At 38.3% G+C, this 21,208-nt stretch overlaps 1 protein-coding gene across 2 annotated transcripts in view; it reads left to right on the top strand.

Moving 5' to 3' along the window:
* Positions 1-21,208, top strand: part of CENPI (centromere protein I) — a 70,570-nt gene that overhangs the window by 6,990 nt on the left and 42,372 nt on the right. For both annotated transcript variants that reach the window (XM_055393391.2, XM_088833670.1), the window contains exons 4-12: positions 684-802; positions 1,087-1,194; positions 13,437-13,485; positions 13,755-13,801; positions 15,053-15,142; positions 15,482-15,604; positions 15,837-16,004; positions 16,154-16,274; positions 17,815-17,906. In XM_055393391.2, coding sequence (XP_055249366.1) covers positions 684-802; positions 1,087-1,194; positions 13,437-13,485; positions 13,755-13,801; positions 15,053-15,142; positions 15,482-15,604; positions 15,837-16,004; positions 16,154-16,274; positions 17,815-17,906 — 917 coding nt within the window. The remainder of the gene's footprint in view (positions 1-683; positions 803-1,086; positions 1,195-13,436; positions 13,486-13,754; positions 13,802-15,052; positions 15,143-15,481; positions 15,605-15,836; positions 16,005-16,153; positions 16,275-17,814; positions 17,907-21,208) is intronic.

Genomic DNA, 21,208 nt, shown 5'->3' with positions numbered 1-21,208 from the left:
TATTCTGGTCTGGAGAATGCCAGGGACTGTATAGTCCATGGGGTCGCAAAGAGTCGAACATGACTAAGTGACTAAGCACAGCACATAGAGTTGGGTAATCATGACTACTATCTAATGTCCAAACATTTTCATCCTTCCACGAAGAGATCCTATATTCATCCTCCATTGTTAGATAGAAATATTAGAGCCAAAGAATTTGCTTTATAGTTTATATTAGAAGTTAAAGGTACATTTTTGTTTCAAACTATGCTTTGTAATGATGATAAGTGTTATTGCTGCTGCTGCTGCTGCTAAGTTGCTTCAGTCGTGTCTGACTCTCTGCGACAACATAGACGGCAGCCCACCAGGCTCCCCTGTCCCTGGGATTCTTCAGGCAAGAATACTGGAGTGGGTTGCCATTTCCTTCTCCAATGCATGAAAGTGAAAAGTGAAAGTGAAGTTGCTCAGTCATGTCCCACCTTTTGCGACCCCATGGACTACAGTCCACCAGCCTCCTCTGCCCATGGGATTTTCCAGGCAGGAGTACTGGAGTGGGCTGCCATTGCCTTCGCCATAAGAGTTATTGAATATTACTTTATTGCCTTCAATGTGAAGTGAAAGTTTTAGGATCAAGAGTTAATTACAGTGAAGGGACAATCAAGACCCTAAAATGTAGTTTAATTTGGACTTTGTCTACTTTCTAGGGAGTGCTGTAAATACGCGGATATTCAAGTGTATGATTCCAGCAACTCTAATATCGGAAGATTCTGTGGTTAAGGCGGTCTCCTGGCTTTGTGCTGGCAAGTGTTCTGGTAGCACCAAGGTAATTTTTTTAAACATTTTGCTGATAAGTCCTTCAGAGCCATTTAAGGGCTGGCAAGAAAGAGCCACTTATGAAGTAATGGCAGTGACCTTTTGTGCAAAGCTTGTAGTTTTGGAACAATATAGCTTGATGAAGAACTCTGTTCAAATAGAAATTTTTACTGAGAAATAAAATCTGTTATCCTTCTTTGTGCTAGAGGCTTCTAAAACAGTCCTGAGCGGGGGAATTAAGCTCTTTTGTGCCAGTTATGTTTCTCTAAAGATAAGCATTTTGTTTCTCAATAGGTGCTGTTTTATCGTTGGCTGATTGCAATGTTTGACTTCATTGATCACAAGGAGCAAATTAACTTGCTCTATGGCTTCTTTTTTGCTTCATTGCAAGATGACACGCTGGTAAGTAAGAATTGAACAGCATTATACATTTTGATCAGTGGTACGTGCTTGTATATCGATGGATATGTGCTTCAAAGTGCCAAACAACTTACCTTACTTATTTTAAAATGTATGAAACAGAAGAGTGTAATGAGTAGCATAACAAACACTGTTATACCCGTCTCTCAGATTAACAAATGGAATTTTCCCCACATTTGCTTTTTATCTTCTTTTAAGGAAATAATCATTACAGATAGAATTGAGTTCACATTGGAGTCTCTTTGCTGATCTAGAGCAGTGATTGCCATCTTTTCACTTTTAAACCACTTCAACAGGGTCCTTTGGGTCACTTATTCTACAGTTTCTTGATTAACACTGAAAACCTCATCAGAATTAATGAGAAGGAGAGGATTACTTTTCATGAGATACCAGTGGACTGATTTTGATTAAATAGCATAATTAGTCCCATTGAAAGCATTAATAACTCTAAGAAATCAATCTACTGTCCACCTGGAAGTCTTTCAAGGACCATCAGTAGTTCACAGACCATGTGAACCATTCATCTAACAGAACTTCTCTTGCTTTGGGGAAGGGAGGGAATTCATTTATTGATTTCATTTTCAAAAATTGACTGTGTTTGTTGCATTATATGAGACAGTGTAGAAGATTTAAATATTAGCTGAGAGTTTCTATATTCCAGGGGTTTGTAATCTATTTCGGAGACTAAGGAAAGCACATAAAGTTAAATGACAACATGTCAGTTCTGTTATCAAAGACAGTGTATGTTAATATGAGGATAATAATTGCCGTGATATTTCCAGGAAGAAAAGAACACTGTAAACCAGAGTGATTAGAAAAAGCATCATAAAGTACGTGGGCATTGAACTGGGCCATGAAGGTGGAGTAGGATTTGAGATTTGATGTTTGATATGACAGGAATATTTCAAGCAAAGTTGTGAACTGTGTTAATTGTGTTTTAGGAAACCTTAAATAGATCAGACTGACTTAATTACAATTGATGTCAGCAGTGGTGGGTGGTAAGGCTGAAAAAATTGGGTGAGGAAAAATTGTAGAGGTCTTTAAATATGATGGTAAGGAATTTGAACTTTATCCAGTGGGGAAATCACTGAAAAACTTGGGACAGAACATGTTGAAAGCAATATTGTAGGAAGTTGTATCTATTAAATAATGTCAAACATTATGAATTAGGATGGAAGCTAGAATCAGAAAGACTAGTTAGGAGACTGACATGATGATGATATCCTAAACTAGCAATTCTCAAATATGCTCTGTGGATCCTTTGATGCTTCCTGAGAAACTTTCAGGAGGTCTCAGAGGTTAAAATTATCTTTATAGCGATATCAAGATGTTAGTAGCTATTTTCACTGTGTTGACATTTGCACTGATGGTGGATAAAACTGCTGACCCACTCAGGGCACTGAGTCTGCACTGTAGTAGCGTTTGTTGTGTTCTTTACTGTAGTAAAAAACAAAAATGCAAGTTTTACTTAATAATGTCCCAAATGAAGCAATAAAAATTATTTCATTAATTATATTAAACTTCAACCTGTGAGATATATCTTTAATATTCTGTCTGATGAAATGGGAAGTATAAATAAATCCCTTCTGCATATTAAAGCACAACAGTTGTCACGAGGAAAGGAACTTTGTGTGATTGAATTGTGAGCCAAACTAGCTGCTTTTTTCCATGGAATACCATTTTTACTTCAAAGAATGACTGACATATAAACTATGGTTATTCAGACTTGGTATTTGGCAGATGTTTTCTTGAAAATGAACAAAGTGAGCTGATCATTTCATAGAAAACAATTGGCGCTATTTGTTGCAAGTGGTAAAATTTGAGCTTTTAAGCGAAAATGACAAGTTTGAAAAATTTGTATTTGTCATTGTGAACTTGACAGCTTCCCAATACTTAAAAGACTTTGCTGATGAGAATGAGAATATTAATGACTGTGATTTTTAGTATTATATAATGATTATAATTATATTAATAATTATATAATGAAATATGTCAACATTTGGGAGATAGGTATAACTAATTTCCAAATGATCTCGTTTGAAATTATGTATGGGTAAAAGCCATCCAGAGTGCAAGATATACCAATGAATTTTAATGGAATAGAGTACAAAGAGTTCATTGATAAGATTTCAGAATCCATGTTGCATCTATTTCCTAAGAGACTACCACTTATTAGTTTTGGTGAAGTGTCAAAGACTAATATCCACAATTTTTTGAAAAGGCTATTAAAATATTCCTTCTTTTCCAATTACATATGTGTGTGAGGCTAACTCTTCTTCATGTACTTCAATCATAACAATATATTGTTACATTTAATGCATAAGCAGAGTATCTGTAAAGTCAGAAACATTATAGAAATGTAAAACTATGTCATGCTAAGTCTTTTTTTGGGAAAATATAATTATTTTTCATAAAATATTTCATTTATGGTTAGCATGTAATGAGTTTATTTTTTAAATGACTTACTAAACATTAAAAAATTTCCTAGTTTTAATTTCTAATATGGTGAATATAAACAGCTATAAACCAGATAAACAAAAGCTTTTGGGGATCTTCTAATTTTTAAGAATGTAAAGAGTCTTGAGACCAAAAAGTCTGAGAATCACTATCAGAGATTAAGGGGTATGAAAAATTGAAGGGACAAATCTTAAAGGAGACTGTAAAGGAAGAATTGACATAATCTAGTACCTAAACTGGATTAAGGGAAATGTCAGGAAATAAAGATAAGAGTTTGTAAGTCAGCATGATGCAGAATGATGGTACCTTTGACCATAAAAGGAAATTTGTGGAAAAGCAGGTAGTTTTAAAGGAACGTAATATGTTTGGCTTTAGATGTACAAAGTTTGAGGTTACATCCTGTAAAATTCACTCAGTGAACATTTACTAATGTGAGAGTCATTGAACTAGTATTGGAGATACAAATATGAGTAAGAATAAGTTAACTATTGGTCTTCCCATATGGTGCTAGTAGTAAAGAACCTGCCTGCCAATGCAGGAGACATAAGATACCTGGGTTCAATGCCTGGGTCGGGAAGATCCCCTGGAGGAGGGCATGGCCACCCACTCTAGTATTCTTGCCTAGAGAATCCCATGGACAGAAAAGCCTGGTGGGCTATGGCCCATAGGTTGCAAAGAGTCGGACACAACCAAATTGACTTAGCACATAAGTTAACTATAAGCCTCATATAGTTAACTTATATGAGCCTTATATACCATGCACCAAGTGCTTTACACAGTATTTCACCAACTCTAAGATGCCATCAGTTTTAAGATGCATCATTATCTTTTGAACCATGACAATGGAATGTTGCCATTAAAATTGTCACCTGATACTGATTTTAGGATTAGTTTTGTTTTCAGAGATGTTAAAATGTAGAAAATGAAATGTCAGACTATGTATTTTTTTCCTAGTTTTGAGGGTCTGAAAGTTCTTTTTATTCTTAACCTCAATTCAAAATAAACATTTATTTAGCACCTATTATTTTCTATACTTGTGCTCTCCAGTGTGGTAGCCACTAACCTCATGTGACTAAATGAGCACTGGGAATGTGGCTGGGCCAAACTGAAATGTGCTGTAAATGTAAAACACACACCAGATAAGAAGTGGTTTTAACTCATTTAAACCTCTTTACAGCCTTGTGACATATACACTTTTATCCCCATTTTAGACAGGAGGAGTTTGAGGCACAAAGAAGTCAAATAATTATCCAGAATCATGTGACTAGAGGCAGGATTTATGGGAAATGCTATTCCCATTTTAGAGATGAGACAACTGAGGCTTGGAAAAGTTATGTAACTTTGCTAAGGTAACCTACCTAGTAAGCGGCTGAGCCTTGAAGATCTTTAAATGTAGTAGGACAGAGAAGTACAGTGTGATAAATCCTGTGAGAGTAACCACAGAGTTCCATCGGAATATAGAGGAGCAGTATCAAAATAAGACTAGGGATCAGGGTTAATGGAGGAGGAAATGGCAGCCCACTCCAGTATTCTTCCCTGGAGAATTCCATGGACAGAGGAGCCTGTCCTCTGTAGCCTCTGTAGCCTGTGGGCTACAATCCATAGGGGTTGCAAAGAGTTGGACATGACTGAGTGACTATCACTTTCACTTTCAGGGTTAAAGTTATAGGGATTTCTTTTCAATAGGAAGAGAGATATGAGTGTTGATGTCCATAAATTTGTGAGTTAGTAAGGGATGGGATTGAGGGAATTCCTGACCAGTGGTTTTAGTGGGTTTTTTTTTTCTCTCAAATTTCACTCAAGTAGGAGGCAAGGTCTTATGCTGAGAATGAGTAGGAAAAGATAGAATGTTAAGTTTGAGAGTATACATTTTGAAATAGCTCTTGGTGGAAATAGAAGTAGATTATAGACACAGTTCTGAAGGCCCAGATACGTTTAGGGAGCACGAATTTGTGATGTTACTAATGTCAAGGGTCGTAGTTCCTCCAGGGTGGGACACGAAGGCAAGAGAGTGACTGAGCTAATGGATCAGGAAGTTTAGAGAGAAAAGGGAGAAGGTGAAGACAAGAGAGCAGATTGAGAGCACAAACAGCTGAGTTTCAGGTTGCCTTGGTGACATTAAAGACATGTATTAGGGTTAAAAACTGGAATGATAGAAGTTGTAGCATTGGAGTTTAAGATTGCAGGGGGGTACTGGTTCAATGTGATGACAGGATTTAGAGTGACAGTGGGGTGAGTTGTTGAAGACTAGAGTAAGGGAATGAAGGTTATTGGAATTGAAATTTTCCGTATCCTATGGATTTGTTGTTGTTGTTGCCGTCGCTGCTCATCTGTCAATTACCAAGTGAAGTATGTTGAAAATCTCCCACTCAGAAGGCATACTTGTCAGTTTTTCCTTAAAAAGTTCTGTCAAATTTTGCTTTATATATTTTGAGTCTATTATTAGGTAAAGGCACAATTATAGTTTTCATATTGTCCTGCTGAGTCAAACCTGTACCATGAAGTAGCGTTTTGTTAGAAATGCTTTTCGTTTTAGTCATTTTGTTTGATATTGACATTGTCAACTCAGGCTTTATTTGGCATGTATTGCTTGGTATGGACATTTCACTTTCATGCATTGGAGAAGGAAATGGCAACCCACTCCAGTGTTCTTGCCTGGAGAATCCCAGGGATGGGGGAGCCTGGTGGGCTTCCGTCTATGGGGTCACACAGAGTCGGACACAACTGAAGTGACTTAGCAGCAGTAGCAGCATGGACATGGACTTGGGCAAACTCCTGGAGATAATGAGGGACAGGGAGGCCTGGTGTGCTGCAGTCCATAGGGTCACAAAGAGTAGGATACAACTTAGCGACTGACCAGCAACAACATTGCTTGGTGTATTTCTTTTGGTTTTTTGAAAAATCTTCCTTTGCCCTCATGTCTTACACACTTCCCCACTCCAGCATTCTTGCCTGGAGAATCCCATGGACAAAGGAGCCTGTCTGGCTACAGTTCGTAAGGTTGCAAAGAGTTGGATATGACTGAAGCAACTTAGCGTAGCACAGATTTTGTTTTTAAATCCTGTTTAATGATTTTTCACTTTTGCCTGGAAAATTAGTTTATTTACCTTTGTAGTGATTATTGATATCGTATAAATAAGTAGGAATACCTTACTTTTTAAATTTATTATTTGGGCTGCACTGGGTCTTTATTGCTGCAATCTTTTCTGGAGTTGCAGGGAACAGGAGCTACTTTGTAATTGGGGTATGTGGGCTTCTCTTGTTGCACAGCACAGACTCTAGGGTGCACAGGCTTCAGTAGTTGCAGCTCCCAGGCTTTAGAGCACAGGCTCAACAGTTGTGGTGCATGGGCTTAGTTGCTCTATGGCATGTGGAATCTTCCCAGATCAAGAGTGGAACTCCTGTATTGGCAGGTGGATTCTTTACCACTGAGCCACCAGGGAAGCCCTGAGATCTCTTATTTTGAGCTTTCTAAATGATCTGCTTTTTTTCTGATTCTTTTCCTCATCCCTCTTATTTTGGATTGATGGTGGTTTTCCCCCATTCTTGGTTGGAAATTACATACTCTGTGTGGTGTTGTTATTATACCTATTTTAATATGCACATATAGTATAAAATGTACTATTTTTCTTTTGTTTGGAAGATATAGTTATTTTTCATAAAATATGTCATTTGTCATGTAATGGGTTTATTTTTTAATGAATTAATATCTATTTATAATTTTCTCAGTTGAAATCTTTAAGGCTTTTCTTAAAGTCTAGAGGTAATCAATATCTTTTTCTCCATCTTGAAAGATACAGGGCCCTGGAATGCTGTAACTCTGATCACATCCCTCCCAGATTGTGCACTATTATCTGATTTTAGTTCTGACTCTTCGCCTCCTCCTCCACATACACACATAGTAGACATTATTATTTTCTTCACAATTAATATTTGTTTAGATTTACCCACATAGTTGCCAGTTTCTTTGCTCATCATTTACTTTTACAACTCAGACCTTTAATTGAGATTATTTTCCTCTGTCTGAAAATATTTTCTTTAAATTTTTTTTTTCTTTTTTTGGCTGCACCACCCAGCATATAGAATTTCCCCAACTGGGGATTAAACCTGTGCCCGCTGCAGTGGAAGTGTGGTGTCTTAACCTCTGGACCACTGGGAAAATCCCTAGAATATTCTTTCAGTAGAATCTTTTTATTTTTAATTTTTTAAAATTTTTAATTGAAGGATAACACAGTATAGTGTGATTTCTGCCATCCATCAACATGGATCATAGATATACATATGTCCCCTCCCTCTTGAGCCTTCTTCCCACCTCCCACCACATTCCACCCCTCTGGGTTGTCATAGCGCCCCAGTTTGAGAGTAGAATCTTTGATGGTAAACTCTGTCTTTGCCTAAAAATGTCTTTACTATGCCCATGTTCTTGAAAATTGGTTCTGCCTAATCAGGAAAAGAATTTGAAAAAGAACAGATACATGTATATGTAGGGAAAAAAAGAAATTTGGTTCTGCTGTGTGTAGAACACTAGAGTGACAGTTAAATTCTCTCAGGACATTGACAGTATTATTCCACTGGCACCTCCTTTCCATTGTTGTTGAATCAGTCTAATTGTAATATGTTGTTTCTTTTCTCTCTGAATACTTTTTAAAAGCAGCTTTGTGAGATATAACTTACGTACCATACAGTCCACCCAAAGTAAAATCTACAGGGTTTTAGTATGTTCACAGATATGTGCAACCATGAGCAGAGTCAATTGTAGACCATTTTTATCACTTCAAAAATCTCATACCCCTTGGGAAACCAACATATTCATGTGGCTTGCTTTATTGTGACCTTCTTACACTTTAAAAAAAAGCTCATACATTTTAGCTATCACCCCTATCTTTCTATTTAGAGGTTCTTAAGCAACTCCTGGGAGAAGGCAATGGCACCCCACTCCAGTACTCTCGCCTGGAAAATCTCATGGACAGAGGAGCCTGGTAGGCTGCAGTCCATGGGGTCGCGAAGAGTCGGACACGACTGAGTGACTTCACTTTCATTTTTCCTTTCATGTATTGGAGGAGGAAATAGCAACCCACTCCAGTGTTCTTGCCTGGAGAATCCCAGGGATGGGGGAGCCTGGTGAGCTGCTGTCTATGGGGTCGCACAGAGTCGGACACGACTGAAGCGACTTAGCAGCAGCGGCAGCAAGCAACTCCTAGGGCTTTTGAGGTGGCACTAGTGGTAAAGAACCTGCCTGTCAGTGCAGGAGACATAAGAGATGTGGGTTCAATCCCTGGGTTGGGAAGATTCCCTGAAGGAGGGTATGGCAACCCACTCCAGTATTCTTGCCTGGAGAATCCCCATAGTCAAAGGAGCCTGGCGGGCTTCGTCAATGGGGTCGCAAAGAGTTGGACACGACTGAAACGACTTTGCATGAATTCATGCAAGCAACTCCTAATATGTTTTGTGTCTTTAGAGATTTGCCTATTATGGACATTTCACATAAATGGAATCCTACAGTGTGGGGTCATTTTTGACTGGCTTCTTTTAACTTACTTTACTTTTTACTTGAAAGCATAATGCTTTGCCTATTCTAGGTACCTTATATAAGTGGAATATCCAGTATTTGTTCTTTTGTGTCTGGCTTCTTTCACCTAACATGTCTACAAGGTTCATTCATGTTATAGCATATATCAGAACTTTGTTTTTATGACTGAATGATATTCTGCTGTATGTATATACCATTATCTGTTGATGAACTTTTGTATTGTTTCTACCTTTTGGTTAACATGAATAATGTTGCATTGAACATTGGCATCCAAGTGTCTGTTCAAGTCCCTGCTTAGAATTCTTTTGGATACATACTTAGGAGTTCTTTGAGGCAGGGACTGAACCTTTTATAACCAAAATATCTAGTATTGTAAACTTCATAAGAGCAGGTCTTTTTGTCTGTTTTATCTACTGCTTAATAAATACTTCTTTCATGAATGAATGAATAGGATCTATTCATAAATGTTTGTCAAATAATTTCAGTATGCTTGAGTAGTTTTCATGATGCTGACTAAAGAGTTTCTTGCTCAGCATGGCAGGTGAGAAGGGGGCTTCCTTTTTTTCCTTCTTCTCTTTTAAAAATATTTATTGAAGTATTCCAGGTGGGACCAGTGGTAAAGAGCCTGCCTGCCAATGCAGGAGACAAAAGAGACGTGGGCTCAATCCCTGGGTTGGGAAGATCTTCTGGAGGATGGCATGGCAACCTACTCCAGTATTTTTGCCTGGAGAATCCCATGGACACAGGAGCCTGGAGGGCTACAGTACATAGGGTCATAAAGAGTTGGAGGTGACTGAAGTGACTTAGCATGCATACATACACCAAATTACTTCTAAGTAATCAGTTCAATCAATTTTTATAAACTGAACACATTTGTATAAGTATCACCCAGAAGAAATAAGGATCCTAACTATAAAAAGCATTAAAAAAAGTTACAACTTGTGACTTCCCTGGTGGTCCACTGGTTAAGACTCCACTGCAGAGTGTGTGGGTTCAATCGTTGATCAAGAACTAGGATCCCATATGTCATGTGGTGCAGCCAAAAAGTAAAAATAAAAAGTCACAACTTGATGGGCGCCTGACTCTGTAGTGACTGAAATGCGGTGGCTGACTATTTGTCAGCAAAGCAATTGTAAAGTCTCAGATGCACATGAATTTTTGCTTTCTAGATGTGATTAAAGGACAGTTTCAGATAGAATACTAGAGTTTAGGGTGACACTCATTTTATACCCAACATGTATTGCTAATGGTTCACAGCATTCCCTGTGTTGCTCAGGTGGTAAAGAATCTGTCTGCAATGCAGAAGTCTGGGTTCGATCCCTGGGTTGGGAAGATCCCCTGGAGAAGGAAATGGCAACCCACTCCAGTATTCTTGCCTGGAGAATCCCATGGACAGAGGAGCCTGGCGGGCTACAGTCCATAGGGTCACAGAGAATTGGACATGACTGAGTGACTAACACTTCCGCTTTCAGTGGTTCATATCCTAGGGATGTGAGGCAGTGAATTTTTTTTTTTTTACAGAAAGTTACTATATTTTGTGTAGAATATGGCAGACTTGGTCATAATATGTATTCTTCCCTTGAAAAAAAAGAAAATCCTATATCTAAATTCACACTTTTTACAAGTATGTTCAGTCTTTATCAACTCATTTCTAAGTGGAGGAGTGGCAATATGGAATTCTGTACTTAGAGTCATAACTACCAAAATATAACTTTGTTTAAAAAAATCTTGGGTTTTGCTGCTTCTGTAGTCCCATTTAATAGTTTGTTATTGTTGTTGTTCAGTCGCTAAGTCGTGTCTGACTCTTTGTGATCCCAATGACTGCAGTGCACGAGGCTTCCCTGTCCTTCACTATCTCCTAGAGTTTGCTCAAACTCATGTCCGTTGAGTCAGTGATGCTATCCAATCATCTCATCCTCTGTCGCCCCCTTTAATAATTTACTTTTTCAATTTCCTATATTCTAAAGCAGGTATTGGCAAATTTTTTCTTACAGGGCCAAGTAGTAAATATTTAGGTTTGAGCTTCATACTGTCTTTGTCACAAGTACTCTTTCTTGAGTTTTACACATTCATAAGTAAATGGTCTGTATCTCGTGCCTTTGTTGGCTTTCTGTGAGCTGTAGTTTCTGGGAAGTGAGCAGCTCTCATTCCTGTAACTCTTGTAATCCAGTCATTCGTGTGCCTCCTTCATGAGGATTCAGTACGGCTGTGGTGCTGTTATCCCTCTGATAGGAACTCTAACTCTGTGTAAAGCCCCAAAGATCTGTTACTTATTTTTATTTTATATTGTACTATATTTCATTTACAGTGTTGTTTGTTTCAGGTGTATAGCAAAGTGATACAGTCATATATATATATATATATATGAATTAACAAAAGCAGTTCCCGTCTTTTGATGGGGTGCTCATGGTTTATAACATAAATGGCATTATTTTGAGAGAGGGATAACTTAGGTATGGCATTGGGTGGTTTTTTTTTTTTTTGCAGCCTGAGGCAGTTGTAAAATAACTTAATGTAGCTTTTTACAACTGTGTATTCTATAGTATTTTTTCATTTGGTGAAATTTTAACTGTTAATGTTTTTGGCATTGTGCTTTATACCATTTAATAAATAAAAATTAAAAAAAAAAACAAGTACTCACTCTGCTGGTGCAGTGCAAACTCTACTACAAACAATAAACAAATGGCTGTGTTCCAATAAAACTATTCACAGTGACCAGCAGTGGGCTGAATTTGATCCACAGGTGGTTGTTTACCCATCCCTGCAATAGAATATTGTTTTCTTGTCTGACAAACAGATACTCTTAATTTCATGAACTCTGATTTATTGGGGTTTTTTCTTTTATGTTTTATTTTATGGTTATCATTTTTTTAATGGAAAAGATGAACTGCTACTCTCTGGTCATGAAGATACTCTCCTCTGTTTTCTTCTAGAACAAGTAGCAGCAAATTTCCTATAAAGAAAAGGAAGTAAATATTTTAGGCTTTGCAGGCCACTCAGCTTGTGTCACAACTGCTCAACTCTGCTGTTGTAGCAGGAAAACAGTCATGGCCAATACATAAATGAGTTAGTGCAATTGTGTTCCAGTAAAACTTGATTTGCAAAAATAAGTGAACTATAGTTTGCTGACCTCTAATCTAGAATAAAACCTCAACAAGTGGTCACTCAAAATGATGTGGTATAAGGAACCAATCCTTCAGTACTTTAAGTTCAAATTTATTGAGTGTATGCTATTTTGCCAGACTGAGGGCTAAATGGCTAATTAAATTCTGATATATTCACTGGAATAATAAGATCATTGAAATGATCATTTTGAAGACCAAGTAACATGGGAAAATACTTTTAAGTGGGAAATCAGGATAAAAGTTTTAAGTTTGTATCTTAATAGGTGTGGACTACTAGAAGGAATTGGCAATCCACTCCAGTATTCTTGCCTGGAGAATCCCATGGACAGAGGAGCCTGGCAGACTACAGTCCAGAGGGTCGCAAAGAGTCAGACATGACTGAGGCAACTTAGCATGTACACACGCACTAGAAGGAAAACATGAATTTTTGTTAGGCAGAAGAATCTGTTTCTGGTTTTCAAGTTCTCTGCATTGTTGTATTCCAAAAATAACTTTAAAAATAGTGTAAGTGAGTAAGTGAAAGTCACTCAGTAATGTCCAACTCTTTATGACCCCATGAACTATACAGTCCATGGAATTCTCCAGGCCAGAATACTGGAGTGAGTAGCCTTTCCCTTCTCCATGGGATCTTCCAAACCCAGGGCATTGTAGCATGTATATTATCATATATGAAATGAATCACCAGTCCAGGTTTGACGCATGATACAGGATGCTTGGAGCTGGTGCACAGGGATGACCTGGAGGGAGGATTTGGGGAAGAGGGAGGGGAGAGGGGGGTTCAAGAAAGGGAACACGTGTACACCCGAGGCAGATTCGCGTCATTGTATGGCAAAACCAACCAATATATTAATGTAAGGTAATTTGCCTCCAATAAAATAAATTAAAAAAAAAAAAAGAATCCAGGTCTCTCGCATTGTAGGCAGATTCTTTACCAGCTGAGCCACCAGGGAAGCCCAAAAATGGCATAAAGACATGCTAATTGAAACTATTGTTCATTCAAGTCCTGAAGCCTTTTTACTTAATCAGTGTAGGATTGACATTTAAGGAAAATGGATTGTTGTTCGCTTCAAGATATATTGTCATTTTTTCTTTTAATTTTTATATTTTGACAGTGCCCTTATGTCTGCCATTTGTTATATTTACTTACCAAAAAAGAGAATGGTGAGTATTTTCATTCCAGTTGTATTACATTCACTCTGTGGAATTAGCATTTGTGTTGGCCTTTATAAAGTTTTAATTATTAGCATTAGGTCTATAGCAAGGTTTTGTGGGAATTGCTTTTTAGTACTTTTACCTAAGAGCATCTGCTTAATGGCTTAACTGAGCAGGGTAATTATATTCTTAATGTGTTGTAAGGAGAAGCTACATGGACAACGTTTCTTTTTGTTCTGAACCACAAACTTAGTACTTCTTTTCTTTACCTTCACTAGTCAAACCATTTCGTGTGAGAAAACTGCTTGATCTTCAGGCCAAAATGGTGAGTACTCAACCTAAAACTCGCCAGTGTACTCTGTGCTAGGTATGGAGCTAGGCTTTGGGGATGTAAAACTGAATGCATCATTATCTTCAAGAAACTTTTTGCCTGGGGAGCTGAGTCAACAAAATAAAAATCAGAATTAGACTGGGGTCAAGGAAGGAGTGATGATGGTGAGTAGAATTTAACTAGACCAGGAAGGAAAAGAAGGGCATTCATGGCAAGGAACAGCATGAGCAAAAGCCAGGTAGATATCAAATAGCAGCAACTGTTTATGGAATTGGGTTGGTATGGCTGGAAATTAAGTGTTAGGGAGTAATAAAAAATGACTATTTTGTTAAAGTGACTAACTTATTTATTCTGTGGCTGTGATCTAGAAAAGCATTCTTCTCTGGATGCTTAAACTTCAGTATATTTCCTGACTACTATCTCTTGTCCTTACAACCCTCTTGCCTTGTTATTTCCACTATACCTGCCAGGTAACAGAAGCTTTGGGTATAAAACCGTTGGAAGTTGTGGTGCCTATGCCTAATTATTGAAGCCTGCATGACCTACATAGAGGCATTCAGTTTTCATGAAAAACACAAACATATGTGCACATTTGTGCTTCTCCAGTATGAGGTTTCCTGTTGGTATTTACAATTCAGTGATTGTTTTTGTTTTATTAGGGGCTCCCCTGGTAGCTCAGATGGTAAAGAATCTACCTGCAATGCAGACCTGGGTTTGATCCCTGGGTTGGGAAGATCCCCCAGAGAAGGGAATGCCAACCCACTTCAATATTCTTGCCTGGGAAATTCCATGGACAGAGGATCCTGGTGGGCTGTAGTCCATGGGTTCACAAAGTCAGACAAGACTGGGCAACTACCACTTTCACTTTCTTGTTTTATAGCTTCCTGTTTCGGTTCTTTGAGTGCATGCAGTATCTTCTGCTAGCTCTCTGAGGATAGTAATAATAATGATTTTGTCTAAATTTAATTTTATTTCATATTAATCAGGCAGAGAAGAGAGAAAATATAGGGAAGAGGTAAAATATGGGAAAAGATCATAAAAGAGAACATGTCAAGTCGGCGAGGGTTGCTTTATGATAGTTGATCTAAATGTTTGATTTTCTGTCCCTCGATTTTCTATAGCATCTTCTATAGCTATATCACATAATAAAATTAGGATCTGAATATATGTTTAATCTTTTTATTTTATTGTTACTTTATTTTTCTTATTGGCCACAGAGTTGAAAACTCTTTTATTTTATTTCAGGGAATGCAGCCTCATCTCCAGGCTTTGTTGTCACTGTATAAATTCTTTGTTCCTACTTTGATTTCTGTATCTTTGCCTATGAGAAAGAAGGTAAGAGATTAAGGAGCGATAAGTCATATTTGGATAGAAATATGTTATTTTGAGTAAGTTAATTTATGGATTTTGACTAAAATGTTTATAGCCTACTGTTTAAGATCTAATATTGTAGTATTGCTTCTGAGAAGTTTTTTAGGGATTAACACTTCCTTTTGATTCTATTCAGTGTTCTTAACAGATTCCTGATTAGGAAAAAAAACCACTTTAAATGGACCTGCATGGGTACAAAATATTTCATATTTAATTTACTTTCAGTTAATGAAGAGTTTTAGATTTTATACCATTCCAACTTATGGATACCTCCTCTCATGTACTTTATATTCAAATTTACAGATCTATTTTAAAAATTCAGAGAATCCATGGAAGACCGCTCTACTTGCTCTGAGGCCAAGGAATCAAGAATTTCCTTCAGAACCTCTAAAGTTGATGTTAGCTAATGTCCATCCTATAAAAAGAGTAAGTATTTAAAACCCCAAATAACTTCCATAGCCTTCTTTATTGTTAATTCAAGCCATAACGTTTCAGATGTTGGAAGAGATTATAGATGTCTGAGTATATTTTAATTAATTAGGATTCTATGCAAACCACATTCAGGCTCCATTCATTAGATCACCTTAATAAGTGCTTTTACATGTATAGTTTATAATCTGTTTGATCCACTGATTGTTTCATTATCTTTCTTTTTTAGAAATGGAATTCTCACTCAATTATACCAGTGCTAAATTCCTGTAACTACAGTAAGGAAAGTAGGAAAAAAAGGATGAATCTTTCTGATTACTTCAGTAGCAATGGATCATTTCCACTGGAACAGCTTAAAAGCTTCCCTCAACTCTTACAGAACATTCATTGCTTAGAGGTATATAACTGGGCCACATGCTTATTTGCACAATCCATTTGACCTTCATGGCCTTTATTTTTGTTTTATATTTCTTATCTGATGATTTCCTTGTTGCTCTGATCTCCTTTTTATATACTTACAGTTGACCGATTTTTCTGTCTTTGCAGCTACCTTCTCAGATGGGTGCAGTGCTGAACAGTTCTCTGCTACTTCACTATATTAACTGTGTCAGAGATGAGTCAGTCTTACTGAGGCTCTATCACTGGTTGAGTCAAACATTACAAGAAGGTAAAAATTGATGCTTTTAAAGTGTTAGATGAATGAAGAAGGAGCAAGATGGTTTAGAAATAGGTTTCTTTTAAAAGAGTGACGATGTCTAGACAGGAGGAGCCTTCATAAGCTATAATAATTTTTTCTGATAATCATATATTCAGAGCCTGAATGCTGCCATTGTTCTAATTTCAAGGGAAAGTAAGAAAGGAGATGTTGTTAAGGAAACACTACTGCATGGTCACCAGAACTCACTGGGTGCCTCCACTTTGATGACTGTCACAGTCCAAGGCCTCTCTATCTTTTGTATGTTCAGAAACTTGCTGTTAAGCCTTCAGTATCATCAGATTAATGCTAACCAAACTCTGAGACTATTGTGTAAGCCAGAATGTCAACTTATTATTTCATGATAGAAGTAATTCCTTCTGGTGACCAAAATGTTCATGTTTGCGGACTAGAATAGCTCTTCTCTGCTATCAGTATATATGGGAGCCACATTAGTCATCAGAAAGTTTCTTAATTATCAAACTGAAGGAAAGGGAAGTGAGAGAGTTTTTCCTTCAGGCCATGGTAAAACCCAATCATTTCATTTCCTCTGAGGGGTCAATCTCTCTAAAAATAGTATTGTGTTCACCAGATTATTTCTTTCCTGGATAAGCAAATCCTGGCTCTTCGAGTGTTTAAGGTCAGTTTTAGTCAGTTCCAGGGTAACTCTCTTTTTCCTACCCAGAGTCTTTCTTTACGTAGGGTATGATACAGTCAATTTCCGCTCACTAAAGTTCTGCCACTCTTAGATTGCTCCTGCTGCTGCTGCTAAGCCACTTCAGTCGTGTCCGACTCTGTGCGACCCCATAGACGGCAGCCCACCAGGCTCCCCCGTCCCTGGGATTCTCCAGGCAAGAACACTGGAGTGGGTTGCCATTTCCTTCTCCAATGCAGGAAAGTGAAAAGTGAGAGTGAAGTCGCTCAGTCGTATCCGACTCTTCGCGACCCCATGGACTGCAGCCTACCAGGCTCCTCCGTCCATGGGATTTTCCAGGCGAGAGTACTGGAGTGGGTTGCCATTGCCTTCTCCAAGATTGCCCCTGCTGCTGCTGCTAAGTCGCTTCAACCGTGTCCTACTCTGTGCGACCCCATAGACGGCAGCCTACCAGGCTCCGCCATCCCTGGGATTCTCTAGGCAAGAACACTGGAGTGGGTTGCCATTTCCTTCTCCAATGCACCTAATTCACCCTAATTGAAATTTAGGCATTCTCAAGCTTTTATATACTTTTGGATTACTCTGTGGCATAAAGCTAATCGTATTCATTATATATGACTTTTACCACCTTATTTTTTTTGCTATAAGCTTTCCCCCTGTATTACTAAGTTCTTGAGGAATATTGCACTATCACCTCCACATATTTGTTACAGTCTCTAGTGTGAGTTGGCTGGGATGTATGAGACTGATAGCTTGTTTATATTTATCATTTATTTGTCACTTTAGAGTTGTGGTGATGTTTTGTGTAGCTTTTATTGTTGTGCAACCAGAGCCTTATGCTTAATATTTCTGTTCCAGAGTGTACTTGGTACAAGGTGAATAATTATGATCATGGAAAAGAATTTGCCAACTTCCTGGACACTATCCTCAGGGCAGAATGCTTCTTACAAGTAAGGTTCTGCTTGTTTCCTACTTATATCACCACTTCTTTTTTTTAGCTTTTTATGTTGTATTGGGGTATAGCCAATTAACAGTGTTGTGATAGTTTCAGGTGAACAGCAGAGGGACTCAGCCAATCATATACATATATCCATTCTCCCCTAAACTCCCTTTCTATCCAGGCTGCCACATAACATTGAGCAGAGTTCCATGACTTCATCACTTATTAATTTATTTAGATATTCATTGAAAACCTTTTCACTGATGCTTGACATCTTTTTTAAACAATATTTCTCAATTCAAAATTCATCATGAGTGCGTGCTAAGCTGCTTCATTTGAGTCCGACTCTTTGAAACCCCATGGACTGTAGTCTGCCAGGCTCCTCTGTCCATGGGATTTCCCAGGCAAGAATACTGGAGTGGGTTGCCATGCCCTCCTCTAGGGGATCTTCCTGACCCAGGGGTCTAATCTGTGTCTCTTGCATCTCCTGCATTGGCCAGTGAGTTCTTTACCACTAGTGCCACCTGGGAAGCCCAAAATTCATTATAGACAGAGCCAATTGAACTGATGTTTATCTTTGTACTGTTGGCTGTGAAGAAAGAACTTGTTAAATTATCCAAATAAGAGAAAAATATCTAGAGAATTCCCTGGCTGTCCAGTGGCTAGGATGCTATGCTGTCACTGCTGGACACCCGGGTTCAATCCATGGTCAGGGAACTAAAATCCCATAAGCCGCATGGCATGTGTCACCCCTGACACACACAGAAAAACAGACAAAGAGGTCTGTAATTTAAGAGAGCAAACTGAAGATGTAACTGAATAGATTAAATTAATTGAATTGTCCAGTAAGAAAAATCTCACAAGGTCACTGTAGTTGTTCAGTTGCTAAGTTGTGTCTGAACAATTTGCGACCCCATGGACTGCAGCACGCCAGGCTTCCCTGTCCTTCACTATCTCCTGGAGTTTGCTCAAACTCCTGTCCATTGAGTCAGTAATTATTTCATGGCTGCAGTCAGCATCTGCAGTGATTTTGGAGCCCAAAAAAATAAAGTCTGACACTGTTTCCACTGTTTTTCCATCTATTTCCCATGAAGTGATGGGACCAGATGCCATGATCTTTGTTTTCTGAATGTTGAGCTGCAAGCCAACCTTTTCACTCTCCCCTTTCTCCTTCATCAAGAGGCTGTTTAGTTCCTCTTCATTTTCTGCCATTAGGGTGGTATCATATAGATATCTGAAGTTCCTGATACTTCTCCTGGCAATCTTGATTCTAGCTTGTGATTCCTCCAGCACAGCATTTCATATGATGTACTCTGCAAGTAAGTTAAATAAGCAGGGTGTTGATAAACAGCTTTGACATGATCCTTTCCCAATTTTGAATAAGTTTGTTGTTCCATGCCTGGTTCTAACTGTTGCTTCTTGACTTGCATACAAGTTTCTCAGGAGACAGGTAGGATGGTCTGGTAGTCCCATCTCTTTAAGAATTTTCCACAGTTTGTTGTTATCCACACAATGAAAGGTTTAGTGTAGTCAGTGAAGCAGAAGTAGATGTTTTTCTGGAATTCCCTTGCTTTTTCTATGAACCAACAGATGTTGGCAGTTTGATCTCTGATTCCTCTGCCTTTTCTAAATCCAGCTTGTACATCTGAAACTTTTTGGTTTACATACTGCTGAAGCCCAGCTTGAAGGATTTTGAACATTACCTTGCTAGCGTGTGAAATGAACGCAATTGTGTGGTAGTTTGAACATTCTTTGGCATTGCCCTTCTTTGGGATTGAAATGAAAAGTGACCTTTTCCAGTCCTATGGCCACTGCTGAGTTTCCCGATTTGCTGACATATTGAGTGCAGCACTTTAACAGCATCATCTTTCAGGATTTTAAATAGCTCAGTTGGAATTCCAACTAGCTTTGGAATTCACCTCTGCTAGCTTTGTTTGTAGTAATGCTTCTTAAGGTCCACTTGACTTCACACTCTAGGATGTCTGGCTCTAAGTGAGTGACCACACCATCGTAGTTATCTGGGTCATTAAGGCCTTTTTTTTACAGTTCTTCTGTGTATTCTTGCCACCTCTTCTTAATCTCTTTTGCTTCAGTTAGGTCCATACCATTTCTGTCCTTTGTTGTACCTATCCTTGCATGAAATGTTCCCTTGGTATCTCTAATTTTCTTGACGAGATCTCTAATCTTTCCCATTCTATTTTTTCCTCTGTTTCTTTGCATCATTCACTTAGGAAGGCTTTCTTATCTCTCCTTGCTATTCTCTGGAATTCTGCATTCAGTTTGGTATATCTTTCTGTTTCTCCTTTGCCTTTCACTTCTCTTCTTTTCTCAGCTATTTATAAGGCCTCCTCAGACAACTACTTTGCCTTCTTCCTTTATTTTTCTTTGGGATGGTTTTGGTCACTGCCTCCTGTACAGTGTACAAACCTCCATCCACAGTTGTTCAGGCACTCTATCAGATCTAATCCCTTGAATCTATGTGTCACTTCCACTGTATAATCATAAGGGATTTGATTCGGGTCATACCTGAATAGCTTAGTGGTTTTCCCTACTTTCTTCAATTTATGCCTAAATTTTGCCATAAGGAGCTCATAATCTGGGCCACAGTCAGCTCCAGATCTTGTTTTTACTGAATGTATGGAACTTCTTCATCTTCAACTGTAAAGAATATAATCAGTCTGATTTCAATATTGACCATCTGGCGATGTCCGTATGTAGAGTTGTCTCTTGTGTTGTTGGAAGAGATTGTTTGCTATGACTAATGTGTTGTCTTGACAAAACTTTGTTAACCTTTGACCTACTTCATTTTGTACTCCAAGGCCAAACTTGTGTGTTATTCCAGGTATCTCTTGACTTCCTGCTTTTGCATTCCAATCCCCTAAGATGAAAAGGACATCTCTTTTAGTGTTAGTTCTAGAAGGTCTTGTTAGTCATCATAGAACCATTCAGCTTCAGCTTCTTCAGCATCAGTGGTTGGGGCATAGACTTGGATTACTGTGATATTGAATCATTTGCCTTGGAAATGAACCGAGATCATTCTATTGTTTTTGAGATTGCACCCAAGTACTGCATTTAGGATGCTTTTGTTGAGTATGAGGGCTACTCCATTTCTTCTAAGGGATTCCTGCCCACAGTAGTAGATATAATGGTCATCTGAATTAAATTTGCCCGTTTCCATCCATTTTAGTTCACTGATTCCTAAAATGTTGGTGTTCACTCTTGCCATCTCCTGCTTGACCACATCCAATTTACCTTGATTCATGGAACTCACATTCCAAGTTCCTGTGCAACATTGTTCTTTATAGCATCGGA

The sequence above is a fragment of the Moschus berezovskii genome, chromosome X (assembly GCF_049115385.1).
Source record: "Moschus berezovskii isolate FMDL1 chromosome X, NW_MosBer_1.0, whole genome shotgun sequence".
In the NCBI taxonomy this organism is placed as follows: domain Eukaryota; kingdom Metazoa; phylum Chordata; class Mammalia; order Artiodactyla; family Moschidae; genus Moschus; species Moschus berezovskii.
This window is presented reverse-complemented; position numbering and strand designations above follow the sequence as displayed.